The sequence below is a fragment of the Anabrus simplex genome, chromosome 8 (assembly GCF_040414725.1).
Source record: "Anabrus simplex isolate iqAnaSimp1 chromosome 8, ASM4041472v1, whole genome shotgun sequence".
In the NCBI taxonomy this organism is placed as follows: domain Eukaryota; kingdom Metazoa; phylum Arthropoda; class Insecta; order Orthoptera; family Tettigoniidae; genus Anabrus; species Anabrus simplex.
Window position 1 is genome coordinate 72,099,939 of NC_090272.1, and position 19,465 is coordinate 72,119,403.

Genomic DNA, 19,465 nt, shown 5'->3' on the forward strand with positions numbered 1-19,465 from the left:
AACGATTACATTAGAAAAAAGATAGGAAAACGGGAAGTAGAGGGGAAGACCCAAAACGAGACGAAAAAACAAGACTGAAGAGGATATCAAAGAGAAAGGGTTGGAGAAGGGAGGACCCCAAGATACGAAAGAATAGCGGAGAAGAATTAAGGAAAAAAATGCCGACCTCTGAAGAAATGGGAAAAGGCGATGACAATCATCATCATCAGCATCATAAGGGAACGTCTACTGCCCTATATATTCACAGTCTGTCATACAACATGCTAGCTAATGATTATGAGAGAGAACCAGCATGCTCCTAATGAGCTTGCTTACTCCATCTACTGAGCAGAATCTGAACTACATAGCATCTCTATTCCTGGGAGATATAAAGTAAAGGACTCTATTTTAAGAAACAGGCTTGAGCACATACACACATCCAGATACAGTAAACAGTAAAAGTCAGATCCCAGCTAGACTACACTCCAATTTTGCCAGTGTTCATATATGCCTGCATAATTATTATACAGAACATAATTTCATCAACAAGCATCCCGTGAAGTTCCATGGACTGATAAAAAAATACGCTCACTGGGTCCAGAATGTTATTTTTCTCAGAAGTTTCTCCACTATACATCTCAATTAAGGTGCCGCCAAGCATTTGCCTAGAGTGAAAAGGGGTAACCACAAAAAAATCGTTTTCAGGGCCGCCGATATTAGGATTCGAACCCACCATTTTTCCGAACGCACATTTGGTAGCTACACGCAACGCAACCAACTCACTCGGTGATCCATCATCTTTCTTATGATGTCATAGTACCTGTATATCAGAACGTTTATTCTAGACATTGTGGTTTCACATTCCACAAACATCAAAATTAAATTCACAAGTAAGAGAAAGTTAAAACGCTGGAAATAGGGGATTACAGATGAACACACTTCACATACAGAGGATTACAGATTGAAAGCCAACGTGGCGAGATCATATTTTGTAATGAAGAAAGTTCTAAGATGAAATAAACTTTCCATCCCTGTTTTGTTGTACAGAAGTGAAAGCGATGGACTAGGAATATCTGGAGGTAACAGACATGAGGGGAGTGGGAATGACTGCTGGTACAAATAGGCGAAGATATTCGCAAGAGAGAATTCGCAACGAGGAGACAAGGGCTAAAGGAACGAACAAGTTATGTGAAGTAAAATGAAGATAGGTTATCTAAGAAACAAATAAGAATAGATTATCAAATAATGAACTTTATAAGCAAAGGTACCAAGGAGTCGTCTACCGATTTCACTATTTTTTATAACCATATGTCAGTTTGGACACCCCCGAGGGGGTGCCTAGTGCGATGCCAGTACCGGTGCGCTATATACCGCTCCTCGCCTGGCCTGTTTGTGAAAATAAGTATAAAAAGAATAAATATATAGTTGATAATAATAATAATAATAATAATAATAATAGAAATGGTGGGATTTTTACTGTATTGTGGGTGCGGTTATATGTGATGTGGTTAAACATGACGTTATTGACCGTATTGACCATGGCTAGGTGTTAAATAAAATTTCTAAATTGCTTTTGAGCCAGCGGCAAGGGCAAGGCCAGGGTGGTCACCCATCCAAACCTTAGCCACGCCCGGTGTTACTTTGATTTAACCGGGCCTTACCGCTGGATTGTTTGCTAGAATAAAATTTTTATTCACGAGTATCGACTGTTTGTGATACTTTAAGTTTAGAAAAAAAACAGCATATGAAATTGCAGCTTTTATGAATATCCGCCTCGACTTCCGGCTGTTTCCAGTGCTTCTTTGATTGTGGTAGTCTGAATTTTTAGGAGGTTGTACTGGTTTTGATTGGGTGCTTTGATTGTATTAGGATGTAGGTGGACTTGATTGGCTAGAAGGTTGTTTTTAGGAAGTGAGAAATTTCATGATTCTTGCTCTTGTCTTGGTGGGGAAAATGACTTGGTGGAGGCGGTTACTGGGGGTGGCATAGTTTTGCGGGGTGGGCATGGGTAGTGATCCGGTTTGGGATGAAATTAGGTTTAGTAGGCAAAGCTGTAGGAGTACGGTTATGTCTGGAGTGGGCGGTGCTGGGTGAGTAGTCAATAAGTCGTATTTTTCTGTATTTGCAGAAAACGTGGGATGAAATCACTCCCCATGTTATTGCACAATAATGCAATTATTTCACACAGAACCTGTTGTTAAGATTCTGAATGACACTAAGGCACAAATATTTCGTTTGATGGGAAATGAAAAATATGTTTTATCCCAGGTTCCCCAATAAACTTCTCGGGGTGAACTTACCCATGCAATTTCAAAACGGTCATAACATCTGAGTAGTTTCATCCAAGCCGTATTTTAAAAATATCGTTGCAGAGTAGGTCGAAATTAAGTTCTGTACTTTCTTCTGTAAACGAAAGCGAATCTTAGTATGAATATTTTGAATTTCATGGCTTAAATACATTACAGTAATATATACAGGACTCAAAATCATCCACTTCTAGTACATCTACGTAATTTTCACGATCTTCAGGAAATTACATGTTTTTATAAATAGCATTTTGCACAATGTTTATCAAAATCTACATAAAATTGTACTTTTACGGGAGAAATATCGATATCTATTGCATGCCATATTTTTAAAAAAGGGATTTTGTATTGTTAATATTATACCATGATATTCATAGGTTTATTACGAAATTATAAGATATGTCTTATGTCGACTGACAGATTAGGTGAATTATAATCATTATACAATATCAGAGCCATTTCTTATTAACAGTGCTTTTTTAAAAAGTGTGTGCTGATACGACTGTATGCCTACATAATAATAAGATGAGGTGAAGAATTCATTTAATTACCGGTATGCCTTTGAAGAATTCGCAGAAAACATGTAAATACAGTATGTAAATTTAAATTTGACCCAATCTACGATAATATTTATTTATAAAAATACGACGAAACGAAGCGAATTATATGACCGCTTTAAAATATTTACAGAAATATTTTGAATTTCAAACCGGGATTATGTGTAATATATGTTGAAATACAGTATAGCGCTTCAGTTCATCACACATCTGGTAAAATGTATAGTCATTCAATAAAAGAATGAGCGCATGGTATTGTATATGTTCCTCGCATTTAATAGTTCAACAGATTTAATATGAATTATCAAAATATAATTCACGTCAGTTCTATCAGTTCTACAGCTTGCTTGCTACAAAATAGCTATGACAAACTGCTGAACATACAGTACGGTATATTTTAAAAATTGGTTTTTACAACTCATTAATTGCTTCCATGGGTTTTGGAGACTGAAGAACCAACCAAAGATCCAGTTAATCTAATTACAGCCATGTCAGGAAGATGACATGAGGCAGGATAGGTGAGCTATGTTCTCCCCTCCAACCCTTAATTAGCACAGTACACTAGATGATTAAATGATGACGTAGTACAGAATCAATATTTGCCAAGTTATTATGTAAATTAGTTATATATGATATCAGATGATGGCTAATTCAATAATAAACACACTGACAAGCTGTAACCTCTTGGAATCTGAATAACAGAGCAATAAAGCTATACTACTATAAAATTGTAAAAATTACTGTAACAGCCGTAACGTGTACTGGAAATAAATTTTTCTTTGCTATTTGCTTTACGTCGCACCGACACAGATAGGTCTTATGGCGACGATGGGACAGGAAAGGGCTAGGAGTGGGAAGGAAGCGGCCGTGGCCTTAATTAAGGTACAGCCCCAGCATTTGCCTGGTGTGAAAATGGGAAACCACGGAAAACCATTTTCAGGGCTGCCGACAGTGGGGTTCGAACCTACTATCTCACGAATACTGGATACTGGCTGCACTTAAGCGACTGTAGCTATCGAGCTCGGTCAGATAGGTCTTATGGCGACGATGGGATAGGGAAGGCCTAGGAATGGGAAGGAAGCGGCCATGGCCTTAATTAAAGTGCAGCCCCAGCATTTGCCTTGTGTGACAGTGGGAAACCACGGAAAACTATCTTCAGGCTTGCCGACAGTGGGGTTCGAACCCGGATGCAAGCTCACAACTGCGCGCCCCTAACCGCACGGCCAATTCGCCCGGAAGAAAATAAATTAACATCACTCCTAAATTTTGTGAAATAAGACAATTTTTACAATTATATCTCATAACAAATACAAACTGGATTTTTTATATATATATCACTGAGTTCCATTCTGCTGGATGCTATTCAGAATTCAGTCTGTGCTAACATAGGCCTACAATTTCACTCAATCCTATCCTACCGACTAGCACAGAATAAGATAGAACACATCACAAAGTGCTGCCAGAGTTAAAGCCTATTAACACGAATGGGCGCCATATTGCTTGATCAACAAATGAGATTTATAGTAAATGCAAGAATTCTGCATTATGATATGAGTTTATTGAGGTGTTGAAAAGAGTTGGAACAAAAAGGAAGGTATGCACTGAGCAAAGAAAATCAGAAACATACATATAAATGACAGAAGTTTAAAATTAGTCAAATTAACTGCAGAAGTTTTGAACCACTTCAAACAACTTCAAATGTCAGTGCCAACAGGATTTATCTACGAAGTTCCCGATCCCTGCTCAGTCAAGTTAAAAATATTCTACACCATGGCCCAAAATTAAGAATTTAAATTAAAAAGGATTGTAAAAGCTATAATCCCAAAATAGTGAATGGCTTCTAAATCTTGGAAATGGAGAACTAGAACAAAACATTATTGAGGTTTCACAAAACCAGATTTCAAATAATACCAATAATAATAATAATAATAATAATAATAATAATAATAATAATAATAATAATAATAATAATAAATATTTGCTTTATGCCGCACTAACTACTTTTCATACGGCTTTCGGAGACGCCGAGGTGCCGGAATGTAGTCCCAAAGGAGTTATTTTATGTGCCAGTAAATCTACTGACACGAGGCTGACGTATTTGTGCACCTTCAAATACCAACAGACCGAGCACGGATCGAACCTGCTAAGTTGGGGTCAGAAGGCCAGCGCCTCAACCGTCTTGAGTCACTCAGTCCGGTGATTTCAAAAAATATTTTACAAGATGTTAAAGATTCTTATACTGAGTGTGGCAACTGGGATGTGCCGTGTGGTCCGATGGCTGCTGTGAAGTATCAGAAGAAGAAGAAAAAAAAAAGGATGCTATGTGCGTAAGGCGCCGTAATGACAATGCCAGGGAAAGACGGAAAACATGCGAGGAGGTTTTTGTGAGTTTGTGTAGATTTGTTGAATATGCGTGCGCTTGTAACATGATAAATGTATTTTGTACATGAATACGTTTTTAACGAAGGTTTATTTGAGTTTTCTTTGCGTCCAAAAGAGAATCAAATTTTTCTGCAAAAGTAGCAGATGATCATCCAACAGATCCCGAACATTTCAAAGGAGATAAAAATAATCCACCTAGCACTGACTCCGTAGAATGCGATACAATGTTAATAAAGCAGTACTGTATACTATCCTGCTGAATGCTTAACTCGATTCATCCTTCAGAAATGCCATCTCACAATTTAAACAAAGAAGTTGGATGCATTATAATTCTTCACCAATACTGATACCGGTTTGGACAGCTAGACAGTAATATTGTTCATGGGAAAATTCTGATGGGATCTGCATCAGGAAGAATATGTTTTATTCCATGAATAGATTTAGCAATGTTGACATACAATTTGTTCTTGAAGGCAATTTTCTCTAAATTCAGCCTTTTGAAGTCTCTTGGACAAAACTTCTATATGGTTTGGATAAATCTCTCCACTCCAGTCCGTGTTCAACCATAGACAACCATACGCAGCTTTCTAACGAGTTTGCAGATCCATAGGCATTGAAGTACAACTCCCATATAAGGACATTTTATAATACTCTTAATGATTCTATAAAATGATATGCACGTGGCATGAGACGTGTAACTTTTATTCCTAATATGCTCATTTAAATTTAAATTTTCCAATTACATTTCACATACTAATTTTGATTGTTGAGGGCAGACTTACTGTAGCTTCATACTAGTAAATAGTATAATGCAGTGGATTATCTTGGAAATCTCTCTTGACTCTTCAGCTAATATAAAATTAAAGCAACAGGTACATTTTCTATAAATTATAAACAAAGTGTCAAAAGAAGTATTATTTCATTTGTAAAATATTGAAGACCAAAACCAACACTTGTTAAAGTAAAGATCACCTATTTTAGAAGCCAATCTCAGAGGCTAAGTCGACAATTTATAGCCCAGCTGTTCTTTGTGATAACGGATTCAATCTGGCTCAGATTGCCTGGCATATTAGGGTGTGTAAATATGACAACACTATGACATTGGCTTCCAGCATTTTAAAGAGCTCCAGTGGGACAAAATTCTGATACTATGGCTTCTCTTAAAATCTTCAGCAATTGAAGGGATGTTAAACAAATAAAATCCCATTATGTTTGTATTTCTACTATATGCAGAGTTGGGAAGTAATTGAGTAAAAGTAATCAAATTAATAGTAACAACAGTAATTTTGTACTTGAACGTTTTTAAAAAGTACTTGAAAAAGTTGTAATTGTCTCTAGTAATAACTACATTCTGGTACTCTATATACATCACATGGAAGCAGAAATGTGAAAAAATAAATTCAGATGAAGATAACTTTTTCAGTTTCACTACAGCATAACCAGTAGCTTCACTAGTTCTGGACGAGGTACTTTCTTACCTCTCCAGTACTTCCAAAGATGTTCTTAAAATTAAACACGGGTATTTCTTCAAGCCCCAGTATGGCATCTTTTCAGTAAATGCAAAGATTCCCCCTCAAGACGTCTAGGATTAGCAATGAGAATTTTAAGAACCAATTAATTTATTTGCAAAGTAAATGGAAAATTATTTCAAATGCTAAAAGCCATTAACTAAAATAAAAATGATGGGAAAAGCCACTTAATGTCTCTATTCTAGAAAAAACCATACACATGAAATGAAGTGGTATATTCCTTTTCTTTGCAAACTTTTGTATTATTCCATCCCAAGCAAAAAAAAAAAATCAGTGATTCTGTAAAGTGATTGTAATTTTACTGATTACTTTTTGAAAAAGTAATTTGTAACTGTAATGGAATAAAATACTTCTCAAATAACTGTAATTGAGCCCAATTACTTTTTCCTGGTCACACTTCCCACCGCTGACTATAATATGTTTGTATTCCAGAGGATGTGGTGGTGTTATATGAGACATATGCCAGAGTTCTGGAATTCTGCAAAGAAAAGGAATTAGAAATTAATGTAGGCCTACCACTAACTCTGCTGACGCAGACTTCTTGCACGTAAAAATGTCAACCGAATGTGCTGCGATTCGATTCCGGATTTTCAGGCACAGAAGACGAGTACCTAATCAATTACATTGTGCAGTCAGTCTAATGAAGTTTCCAGGGGGCTCTCAACCTGGGAGCATGAGTTGGCGCCATGGAGACCCTAGCTGAACGTGGTATAGCTTCAACTTAACAGTATTTGTACGATGTTCCATACTTTCAACTTTCCTATCTGATCTCCCCTGGTCAACTCATTATCTTCTAATCCCACTCAGTATTAAGTTTGCAAGCCCTAAGGACTATTTCATTTTCACGCACTTCGTGGTTTCTTTCTTAACTTGCAGGAGACTATCCTCATTTTTCCGTACTGAAAGTCTGTTTCTTTCTTTCTTTCTTTCTTAACTCCGATTAGTGGTAAGAGGCTGGTTGCCCAGTTGTAATTCCTCTTAAAATAATAATTATCACCATAAATACTGAAGTAAATAGTGATACATGCAGCAACAGATGAGTGTCAATATGAGTTAAATATTTAAAATTTCATAAACCATCCAAGAGCTTATTAACTAGATAGTGGGTTTGAACCCCACTGTCGGCAGCCTGAAGATGGTTTTCCATTTTCACACCAGACAAATGCTGGGTCTGTACCCTAATTAAGCCCACGGCCGCTTCCTACCCACTCCTAGACCTTTCCTGTCCCATTGTCACCATAAGATCTATCTGTGTCGGTGTGACATAAAGCAACTTGCAAATAAATAAATATAACAAACTGTTTACCGGGCAAATAACTTGATTCTGACTTCACTGGAAAATAGCAAGACTGTCTTGTTCTGTTAAAAAAACTGTGATAGAAAAAATCCAAGTGGTCGATCAGCATTTTTTTCTTTAAACTGCTGAGATATACATTTCAGTCTAGTGTACTACTAAAGCAATAGCAAAGACATCACACAATGATACAACTTTCAGACATTTCAAAATGGGTTTAATAACTACCAGGAATAAGTAATGGTTCAGAACTATAACTACAACAACAAAAAATAACCACCAAGCTCTCTAATTAGGTTTCTAATGTGAACTTGTTACAACAACTAATGCCTTTACTAATAAAAGCTACACCTTTCTAGTTAGAGAAAGATTGTTTATAAGAGGTTCATAAATCATAAATCAAACCACAATGTTTATCCAGGGTCTAGGGGTTGGGTACCCCATCGATGGTATCTTTACCTTGTTGTGGTGGTGGGGCTTGTGTGGTCAAAAGATCCTGAGAGCTATGCCGGCGGTAGCTTAGCTACTGGTAGGGCCTCCCTTGCCTGACAGGGCAAAGGTGATGATCCAGGCTAAAAGGGATACTCTGGTCCTCCAGGTTGGGAGCTGGGCATAGGGTCGAAATTTAAAAAAAAACTGTTGAGAAGCCGCAAAGAATAAGAACAAACCGGACGGATAAAATTGATAAACGACCTAGGCGAGGAAATGGTTATGGATTGGTATTAGCGACTTGGAATGTGAGAAGCCTACTGCAGCCAGGGAAAAGCAGAAGACTACAAAAGAACCTAAGAAAGTGCTGGAGGGGCATCCAGTTGGAAGACGATGTAGAGGTAAACCAAGAAAGCGATGGATAGAAGAGGTGGAAGCTGATCTACGTACTATGGGAGTCCGAAGATGGAGGACCAAGGCAATCGACAGAGAGCTTTGGAAGAAGATTGTTGCGGAGACCAAGGTTCTGCAAGGACCGTAGCGTCAAGGAGTAAGTAAGTAAGTAAGTAAGTAAGTAAGTAAGTAAGTAAGTAAGTAAGGGGTTGGGTATATTTTTTGAAGTTCTATCACATTATTTTTAAATAAGAATAAAATTAAGAATCTAATTCTTGCAAAGCTGCACTTTCACACATCATTATTATTTTAGATTCAGGCTAAATGGTCTATATTGCTACTGACTTTTTTTTTGCTAGTGGTTTTTTAACGTCACACACATCCAAGGTTTTTGGTGACAAGGATGGGAAAGGGCTCAGACAGAGAAGGTAGCGGCCGTGGTCTCAATTAACGCATAACCCCGCATTTGCCCTGTGCGAAAATATCGCTATTGACCTATCCAAGATTTCTGATAAGGTAAATCATGGGGGACTACAGATGAAAATGGGAAAAATTGGACAAGACAAAAATGTTATTAAAAATGAATGGCTACATTTCTCAAAAAATAGAAATCAGAGAATTAGAGTAGGTGAAGCTTCATCTGATCCAGTAATCAATGGGGTGGCGGCGGGCATTCCACTAGGCATACAGAGTAATAAATAAGTTATAGGATTGTCGGAGACTGCAAAAAGACCTCAATAATATTGTGAGATGGACAGCAGGTAATGGTACGATGGTAAACGGTGAAAAATCAGGCGATAGTTTCACCAAGAGAAAAAGTCCTCTCAGTTTTAAATACTGCCTTGGTGGGATGAAAGTACCTCATGGGGGATCACTGTAAGTACCTACAAATAGGTGTTAATATAAGGAAAGATCTTCATGGGATAATCACATAAACAGGAATATAAATGAATGTTATAGATCTATTCATATGGTTATGAGGGCATTTTGGGGTTGTAGTAATGGTGTAAAGGGTAGCCTCCATGGCTTAGGCGGCAGCGCGTCGGCCTCTCACCGCTGGGTTCCGTAGTTCAAATCACGATCACTCCATGTGAGATTTGTGCTGGACAAAGTGCAGGCGGGACAGGTTTTTCTCCGGGTACTCTACCTTTTCCCTGTCATCTTTCATTCCAGTAACACTCTCCAATATCATTTCATTTGTCAGTCATCAATCATTGTCCCAGAGGAGTGCAACAGCCTTCAGCAGCCGGCACAATTCCTATCCTCGCCGCTAGATGGGGCTCCAGTCATTCCATCCCTGAGCCGATCAATGACTGAAAAACAGGTTGTAGGATTTCATCCATAAGGATGTAAAGGAGAGGACATGTCACTAATAAGACCACAATTAGAGTATGGTTCCAGTGTATGGGACCCTCACGAGGATAACTTGATCCAAGAACTGAAAAACTCAACAACAACAAAAAAGCATGCACGTTTTCTTCTGGGTGAACACTAATAAGAAAAAACTTGATTTATCCACCTATTCAATACTATATAATTCAATCTGTGAGACTGATACAAGTTACATCAACATTGTAGACATTTTTGAACCCTCTATGGCCATCAACAGTACATTATATCAAGACTATAAAATAATAAACAACTTGACTAAGATACAAAATCTCCTTTGGAGAATTACAGTGTTCAGTGTCTATAATTTAAATATTAAGACATTAAATGGTGAATTAAAAACATTCTTCACAATGCTGCTGCTAAAATACATGGTTTGTTATAAGCCTAACCAGTGGCCTCCATGGTATGCATTTGCCATGCGTCTTGGAAGGTGTGCTATTTACCAACTGATGAGCCCAACTTAGCACACTGGGACAAAACGCTGGCAAACAGGAATGAGTTAGCTGGAAAATTTATAATGTCCAATAATGGACCAACTATATAGGTATTATTAATTTACTCATTAGAATAAATATTTCAGGTTCCCTATGGGAATCAATGTCTTTATCATCTGATGGCCAGGCAGGCATCAATTTTTGAAAATGAGACGAAGTGTCTCATAGTGCATTGGAACTGCCGGTGGCTCCAAGTAGCCTACGCAGTAGCCTCCACGGTATGCACTAGCCATGCGTCTTGGTGGGTGTGCTATTTACCAACTGATGAGCTCAACTGAACACACTGGGGCGAAACGCTGGCAACCAGGAATGAGTTAGCTGGAAAATTTATAATATCCAATAACGGACATTGGATATTGGTATTGTTAAAATCAGGCACTGACTTGAAACTATGAATGAAATAGCATAATATTGCTTATCTTTTTGGAAGTACAGTGATGATGATGATGATGATGATGCTTGTTTAAAGAGGCCTAACATCTAAGGTCATTGGCCCTTTGGATGTATACTCTCAAAATCTAATAACAGGAGTTAATATTTCTTGTTTAGATGTCGATTCTAATACTACTGTCAAATCCAGATCGGAGTGTTGTATGGTAACTAATCTTCTAAAAGTGGTGGAGCCGATACCCTGTAAATGTAATGCCTAAAATTAGAAAAATGTATTGATTAGCTCTTTAAAAAAAACTAAGATTTCATGCGAAGGAAAGAATATTTGATGAGGAAAAGTTCCCTCACCTCATGGTTCGGTGAAGCAGCGCGTGTGATGTGGCCAGTAAGAGTCGCAGCTCACTACTGAATAGAAGTTGAAACGAAGTACGTAATACTGGTATCGTTCATAGTTCCAACAACATTAGTCAATGGCTGATGTAAGTTATTTTAGCAGCAGAACTGTAAATAACTTTTATAAGGAAGAGTGTTCTTAATTCACCATATTACTAATCATTTAATGCCTTACAGACCCTGAACACTGTAATTCTCCAAAAGAGATTTTTTTTTTTTTAAGGTTAATCAAGTTGTTTATTATTTCATTGTCTTGACAGAATGTGCTGATGATGGCCATAGAGAGTTGAAACATGTCTACAATGTTGATGTAACTTGTATCTATCTCACATATTGAATAGGTGGATAAATCAACATTTTTCTTATTTGTGAATTACAGTCAATACGGACCAATGAGTTTCATCTCATCTAATTTTTCTGGGTGATTTCTGACAAAAGAATAGTGTTATGAAAACGTTCAAACTTTGGGCTGGGAAAACCTGGGAGAAAGAAGACAAGGTGCTCAACTATGGAGTATATCCCAAGCTGTCAGTGGAAAGATGGTGTGGATTGACATTAGTAGATGAATAAGGTTGAATGGTGTTTTTAATATCAATAAGTAATGTTACTGGCTTTACTTCCCACCAACTACTTTTATGGTTTTCGGAGACGCTGAGGTGCCAGAATTCAGTCCCACAGGAGTCCTTTTACGTGCCACGAAATCTACCAGCATAAGGTTGCTTGCTTGTTATTTAAAGGGGCCTAAAATCGAAGGTCATCGGCCCACCAACATAAGGCTGACATATTTGAGCACCTTCAAATACCACCGGAGTGAGCCAGGATTGAACCTGCCAGGTTGAGGTCAGAAGGCCAGTGCCTCAACTGTGAATCTGAGTGGTGTTTTTAAAAGTAGGAAGTATGAAGATAAACTTGGAATTCATGAGGACAATTTGGGGCAAATATTTGTTTACAGGAAGAGGAGCTAGAGATTGGAATAATTTACCAACGGAGATGTTCAATAAATTTCCAACATCTTTGAAATCCTTTACGAAAAGACTAAGTAAACAACTGATAGGGAATACGCCACCTGGGCGACTTATCTAAATGCAGATCAGTGACGACTCACTGACCGATACCCTTATAGCTGTAAGTATGTCTGGGAGCATTTGACTCAAAGTACTATTGGTTCACAGTCTCTGTGTGATCCAATTCCGACATTAAATAATCAATTCACGTTCATTATAAGATAATACAACAGTCTCGGAGAATCAGAAGTAAAGTGTTCAACTCATATTCACAGACTGCAAGTTAATTTCTAGTTAATAATAATTATAATTTTGTATGGCTCTGTTAGTCTGCTTCAGTGCTTGTAAGGCAGACCCTCCGACGAGGATGAGTGGCATCTGCCATGTAAGGGAAACAGCGGTTCAGAGAGGTGGAGGATAGTGTTGGGTGTGATGAGTGAGTTTCAGGAATACTGGGAACAGAACAAACACTTAGTCCCCAAGCTAAGGCAATTAACTATTAAAAATTAAAATTTCTCAACTTAGCCGGGTGTTGAACCAGAGACACTGAGGGCAGCAGGCAAAGATCGTAGTCCTCTTTTCATGACTCCCTCTTGTCTTATTCGACCAATCGTTCCTTTACAATTTTTTTCATATTTTATAATCATCTTCATATTTTTCCTTGTCGATGCAGACCAATGACCCTGTAGTTTTTACACCTTAAGACTATCATGACAAAAACCATTGCCAGTTAACATTATTAAACAATAATTCCATGTTAACAGTGCTTGGCGTTGATGTGGACTAAGCAACAAAAGTCTAAATTAATTATTCTATTATCATAGTCGATATGGTAAAATTGTACAAGACATAAATGATTGGAACTTGTATTCTCTATAACTTTTGTAATGGTATGTAATACTTTTCGATAGGACCAATAACATTGGCCTAGGTGATTAAGAAAATTAATTTCAGGCACCTTCCCCTAAACTACCATTTCATCCAGCATGAATCCAAATTATTTATAACCTAGACTGTAGCACCTTATTCCCAGACTTACATACCAATTTTCATTAAATTCTGTTCACCCATTTTCTCGTGGTTCGGCACTGACATGGACTTGGCAACAAAAATATAAAGTTACGAATATCTCTGTGATCACAGCTGGTATGGCAAAAATGTAGAAGACATAAATGATCGGAAATGTAATTCTATATAACTTTAGTTATGTAGTATTTATCGATAGCACCATTAATTAAGAATTAAATTTTAGGCCTTCCTTTAAAATATCATTTCACTCAGCATGAATAAAATTATTTATAGCGTAGATTGTAGTGAATCATTCCCCAACTTTACATACTGATTTTCATTCAATTCTCTTCAGTCATTTTCTCGTGATGCCCATACAGACAGAAATGGCAGAAAATTAAAAAGTGCATTTCCTTGTTACTGTGGATACGACCGATACAAAAATACCATTCTTTTTAAATTCTGAGCAATGTACAGACAAAATTCTTATTTAATATTTATATATTTTCTTTTTTTTGCTAATGGCTTTACGTCGTACTGACACACATAGGTTTTATGGCATCGATGGGAGAGGAAAGGCCTAGGAGTTGGAAGGCCTGAATTAAGGTACAGGCCCAGCATTTGCCTGGTGTGAAAATGAGACACCACTGAAAACCATCTTCAGGGCTGCCGACAGTGGGATTCGAACCCACTATCTCCCAGACGAAAGCTCACAGCCGTGCGCCCCTAACCGCATGGCCAACTCGCCTGTTGTTAATATATATAGACTAAAAACCATTAGAAGAGCAGAAGAAAAATAAATCTAGCATTATACAGTTTATTTATATAAACTACAACTTATTACCACAACAGCACTGTAAAATTACCACTGGAAGATTCAAATTGTATCATTCTGAAAGAGATATCATGATAGCGACATTGAAAACCACTTGGCAATGGAAAACGTTGTTAATAGGTGAGGTAAATTGTGTGTATAAATAGGTTATCATCATTCCTGAGATGCACTAAATATAAAATACAGTTCCGTCCAGATTTAATAATGTACACTGTATACTGCAAAGAATACAAGCTCTGAAAGCCGAGATGAAAATGTGTGGACATCATCTACTTCCGACTGATTCTCTAATGAAGCACCTTCTTACCCAGACTTCAATTTAATTTGATCTACATAACATTCTGGGACACAGAGCACTAGATTTCCCTCTATCAGATCTTGTTGTGGACTTGTATTTAAAAGTGAAGAGAGAAAGAAGAAAAAAAGAAAATGAAATCAACTGCTTTAACCAGATATAATCCTCTATCACATATGAAAGGATTTCTCCCTTCAGTTTTAAATCAACCTGCACAAACATTTTGATACACAAAACAATGCAGAATGGCAAGGTTTTCTACATGAAAGAGAAGAAAGAGGATATGTTGCTGCTAAATATCAAGGTTATCAACCTCATTTTGTGTACTGTCAAAGAATAATTCCATACTAACAAGTTCTATGAGTTAATTTTCTTTTAATCCAGTTAATCAAATATAACATCACAAATGACCTCATAAGCAGAGTTTATGTACAATATCTTTGCCTGCCCTAGGTATCACTACTATCAATCATAACAGATGCTGGAGAGTTCTGTTAACCACATGGAAACCATCGGCAACCCGAACATTTGCATTTAAACATCAGTCAAGAGAGAACTTACTACCGAGCGAATGGCTGCACGGTTTGAATCACGTAGCTGTCAGGAGATAGTGGCCTCGAATCTCACTGTCGGCAGACCTTAAGGTGGTTTTCCATGGTTTCCCATTTTTGCACCAGCAAATGTTGGGGCTGTACCTTAATTAAGACCACAGTTGCCTCCTTCCCACTCCTAGCCCTTTCCTATCCCATCGTCGCCATAAGACCTATCTCCGTCAGTACAATGTAAAGCAAATTTGTAAAAATAAAAAATCTTACTATTTTAGGAACAGAATGTTTTAAAAAAGTTATTAATACATATTAATTCTCAGCATGGTAAGTCAAAGATCTGAAAGTATTAATAATAACAATGACGTTATTGATGTTGTGCCCCACAAACTAGGCCCACTTCTACAATTTTCGGAGATCTCAAGATGACAGAAATGTTCTTACAGATCTTTTCAGTGTCGGTAAATCTACTAACACAACGCTGGCATATTGGAGCACTTCCAAATACCCCATGACTGAGCAGAAATCGAACCCACAAACTTAAGCTCTAACTTCTGAGTCACTCAGCCCGTCATTTGAAAGTAGTGGTCAATGGCATCTTTTTTTTTTTTACTGGAGAAAATATCTCTTAATACAAAATTTCCCTTAATGTGGATACTATAGCATTATAATTCCAATTTAAAAATTAGAAAAACTCTCCCTCTCTCGCTACAATATCTATTTATCATTGCTGTATTTTATATAATGTCACAATGTAAGGATCTTACCTGAGATTCTCCATCAAAATTAGTACTAGGAAAACAAGTTATTTTTATGTTAATTATCTTTATCAAAGATTGTTTTTTAAATTTAAGCCTATCTTGTGAAGGTAAGAAGACCTCACACACTATCAAGACGCAACTAAAAATACGATCAGTTATGTTTCCTAGGTATGAAATAACATGCATAGGAAAATTACCATGTACTCTACAATATTACAGAGGTAGGCTACATATAAACACTAGATTTGAAGAGAAATGTCATCTTATTTCCCAAGAGTCTAGGTAACAAAAGCTCCTAGAACCGTATTAATAAAATTGATGATGAGCTATTTGCATTACGTCGCACCGACACAGATAGGGTCTTATGGTGACGATGGAATAGGAAAGGCTTAGGAATGGGAAGGAAGCGGCCGTGGCCTTAATTAAGGTACAGCCCCAGCATTTGACTGGTGTGAAAATGGGAAACTACGGAAAACCATCTTCAGGGCTGCCGACAGTGGGGGTTTCAAACCCACTATCTCCCGGATGCAAGCTCACAGCTGTGGGCCCCTAACCGCACGGCCATCTCGCCCGGTATTAATACAAGTTAGTCCTCTAGTAAGATATATTAATTTAGTATAATACTGTAAATGCAAAAGCTAATCTCATATATTCTGAAGACCTTTCCATGTGTCAGTGATTATTTCTCAAAACTACACTACAACTAGAAATCCACCTCAGTTTAAATTTGAAAATAATCATTTTCACAAACATAATAAATGTCCAAGTTTTCCCATACTTTAAATGAAGGAGTCATTCAGAGAAGAGAGGATGGTTGACCGGTTGTACTTCCTCTAAAATTATGATCACTATCAGTCATTAAGGGGTAAGGCGTGAATTTTATGTTGAGAAGTCAAATTAAATCATGTACAATCACTCAAAAAAAAAAAAAAGGATGAGTGCATGGTATTGTATAAGTTCCTTGTAGGCACACGTTTCTCAGAAAAAGTATACCTGTGGTTACAAGTTTGTTGTGGGTATCCACAGGGTTTGTATTTACATGGGAGGTGAATTACATTTGTATAAGAAGTAAAATGAATTCTGATAAAATATTAAATGTGGGGAACATACAATAATTTACCATATGCTAATTCTTTTTTTGAGCAATCAATCATATCAGGTTCCTTCCTATTTTTTACTTGGATGGACATAAAATGGAATTCTGTTTCAGGATTAATATATAATTTTATTTTTAGACAATAAATGGTGTTCAACTGGAAAGTCTTCACACTTTCACTGTTTATCTTTTTTGTATGATCTATTTACATCAACGTATCTTTCAATATAACCTCAAAAAAAAAAAAAAAACATCAGAAACTCAAACGTTAGTGCACCATTGATCTTTTGCTCTCTGAGGAAAGGATGTTCAAAAAGAAAGTTTATAGGGCTTTCATATTAAGTCAAAGTGAACATGTTTTGATGCCAGTCTCAATATGCAAATAAAACAATAACTATTTCTTATATAATAACCTGCAGAAAGTGAAGCAGTACATGGTAGAACAGGAAAACAAGCAAGAACATCAATTGCTTAAGTGTACTGGATAATAAAATGTCTTCGCAAACAAATAAACTAAAATTTTCAATAACTGTCAACAGAATGATAGCCAATGTAGCTAAACAAAAACGTTAATAAAAGAAACGCTGCTTTTTCTCGACTATTCATAGTTGACTAATCTAAATAAAACAAAATTCAATAAGAGGTTTCATGGCATGACAATAAAAACATATATTTCGAAAATAATAAGCATTAGGTTATGATTAAAACAGTCCACAACGTCGTACTAATGAAAATGAAGTGATTTCAATAATAATCGCGAAAAAAAAAAGGAGGGAAAAAATCTTATAACAAACAACCTTTTACTGAGCAACGTTTAGGCATAAACAACAGTATATGGTAGTAAAATCTCTAAACACCAGATTAGAAATTAAAAATTCAAGGCTACCTTGAAGATACATGTGCTCTTAATTATATCATTTATGCAGCACATTATGCAATGAAATTCGTTTGTTAGAGGACAGTTTAATGACGCCATCCCTTACAAATCCAACAGCATATCTAAAATAATTCCGAGACAACAAACTTCAAAATTTCTTACAAGAAACTTAACCGATTGTGTCACTTGTTACAGCTCTCAAAAAAGGTTGTGGGCTGAAATACAAGTAATGCAAGGGTTATTTCAAGCACGGCTTAGCCTACTGCTCACCTTTTGGAAGACATTATGTGTTTCTATATCCAGCTTTAACCTAAACACTGGGTGGTTAACTTATGTTTTCATCCTGGTTAAGGTTAAATATCACAAAATAATAACTTCACCGACTAATGTTACGTCCACTCCTCCATGATTGCTATACAGTGATGCCATCCTAAACTCAATGATAGTTCCTTTATTTACACTTCCATAAGCAATATTCCTCACACAAGTCTTTCAAAATTTCAGTAAATGAATAGATGTATATAAGTAAAGCTGTTAAGTAAGCACTATGTCTACCGAAAACTTGGAAGGAAATGGAGTATTAACGCTGTCTAGAGTGCACGTTAATATTGGTAGTACACAACGAACATAGCGTAGCGTTTAATTTCATATGCTACAAGAACAAGAGAATAACGCAATCCGTTTCGCTTGTTTAGATAGCACAACATGAATTCCGCAAAGGCGTCTTTTAAAATTGATAACACCGGCAGTGGTAGATGAGGTTACATCCGATGATAATGAGGCAGCCTAACAATTACTCAATAAATGCATTCCTTTGTCCAATGTAGTGAAAAAATATTTCTTAGTCTAAGGCACAGGAATTACAGCAGAAGTGTTGAAATAAAGTAATATTTCTAACAAAAAATATACCAGTCTGGTTGATATAAAAAGACATTAAAGGAATACGAAATGATAAATTGAGAGGTGGGTTTTCCGAGCAGTCATGTGAAATGTCAGACTGTAGAGATATTACATCAACTTTCAAACCGTTTGTGAAGAGACACGACCTCATTTCAGGGGAGGTAAAAAAATATCCCAGTCGGGTTGATATAAAAAGACATTAAAGGAATACGAAATGATAAATTGAGAGGTGGGTTTTCCGAGCAGTCATGTGAAATGTTAGACTGTAGAGATATTACATCAACTTTCAAACCGTTTATGAAGAGACACGACCTCATTTCAGGGGAGGTCCTTCAGGAACTCTGAAAAGTGGTAGCAAAAGGGGCTCTGGTTATGACGCAGCAGGTCGTTATGCTACTTACCGGTACGTTCCAGAATGGGTAAAAAATAAATAAATGCAATGTTAATTTTAATCGTATACCAGTTGTATAGTATTATTTGAAGTAATTCCACATCCTGTATATAAGTTGATTATGTTTGTAAGTACAGGATATTATTATTGTTATAAGTAGAATGTTGTAAACAACATAAATTTATTGAGGATGAGCTGTGTGTTTAACAGAAAAA

The 19,465-nt window shown here is 36.8% G+C and overlaps 1 protein-coding gene across 3 annotated transcripts in view; it reads right to left on the reverse strand.

The window, feature by feature from the left end:
• Positions 1-18,422, reverse strand: part of hpo (serine/threonine-protein kinase hippo) — a 514,540-nt gene extending 496,118 nt beyond the window's left edge. For all 3 annotated transcript variants that reach the window (XM_067152280.2, XM_067152278.2, XM_067152277.2), the window contains exon 1: positions 18,230-18,422. In XM_067152280.2, coding sequence (XP_067008381.1) covers positions 18,230-18,243 — 14 coding nt within the window. In that variant the 5' untranslated portion in view covers positions 18,244-18,422. The remainder of the gene's footprint in view (positions 1-18,229) is intronic.
• Positions 18,423-19,465: the final 1,043 nt, after the last annotated feature.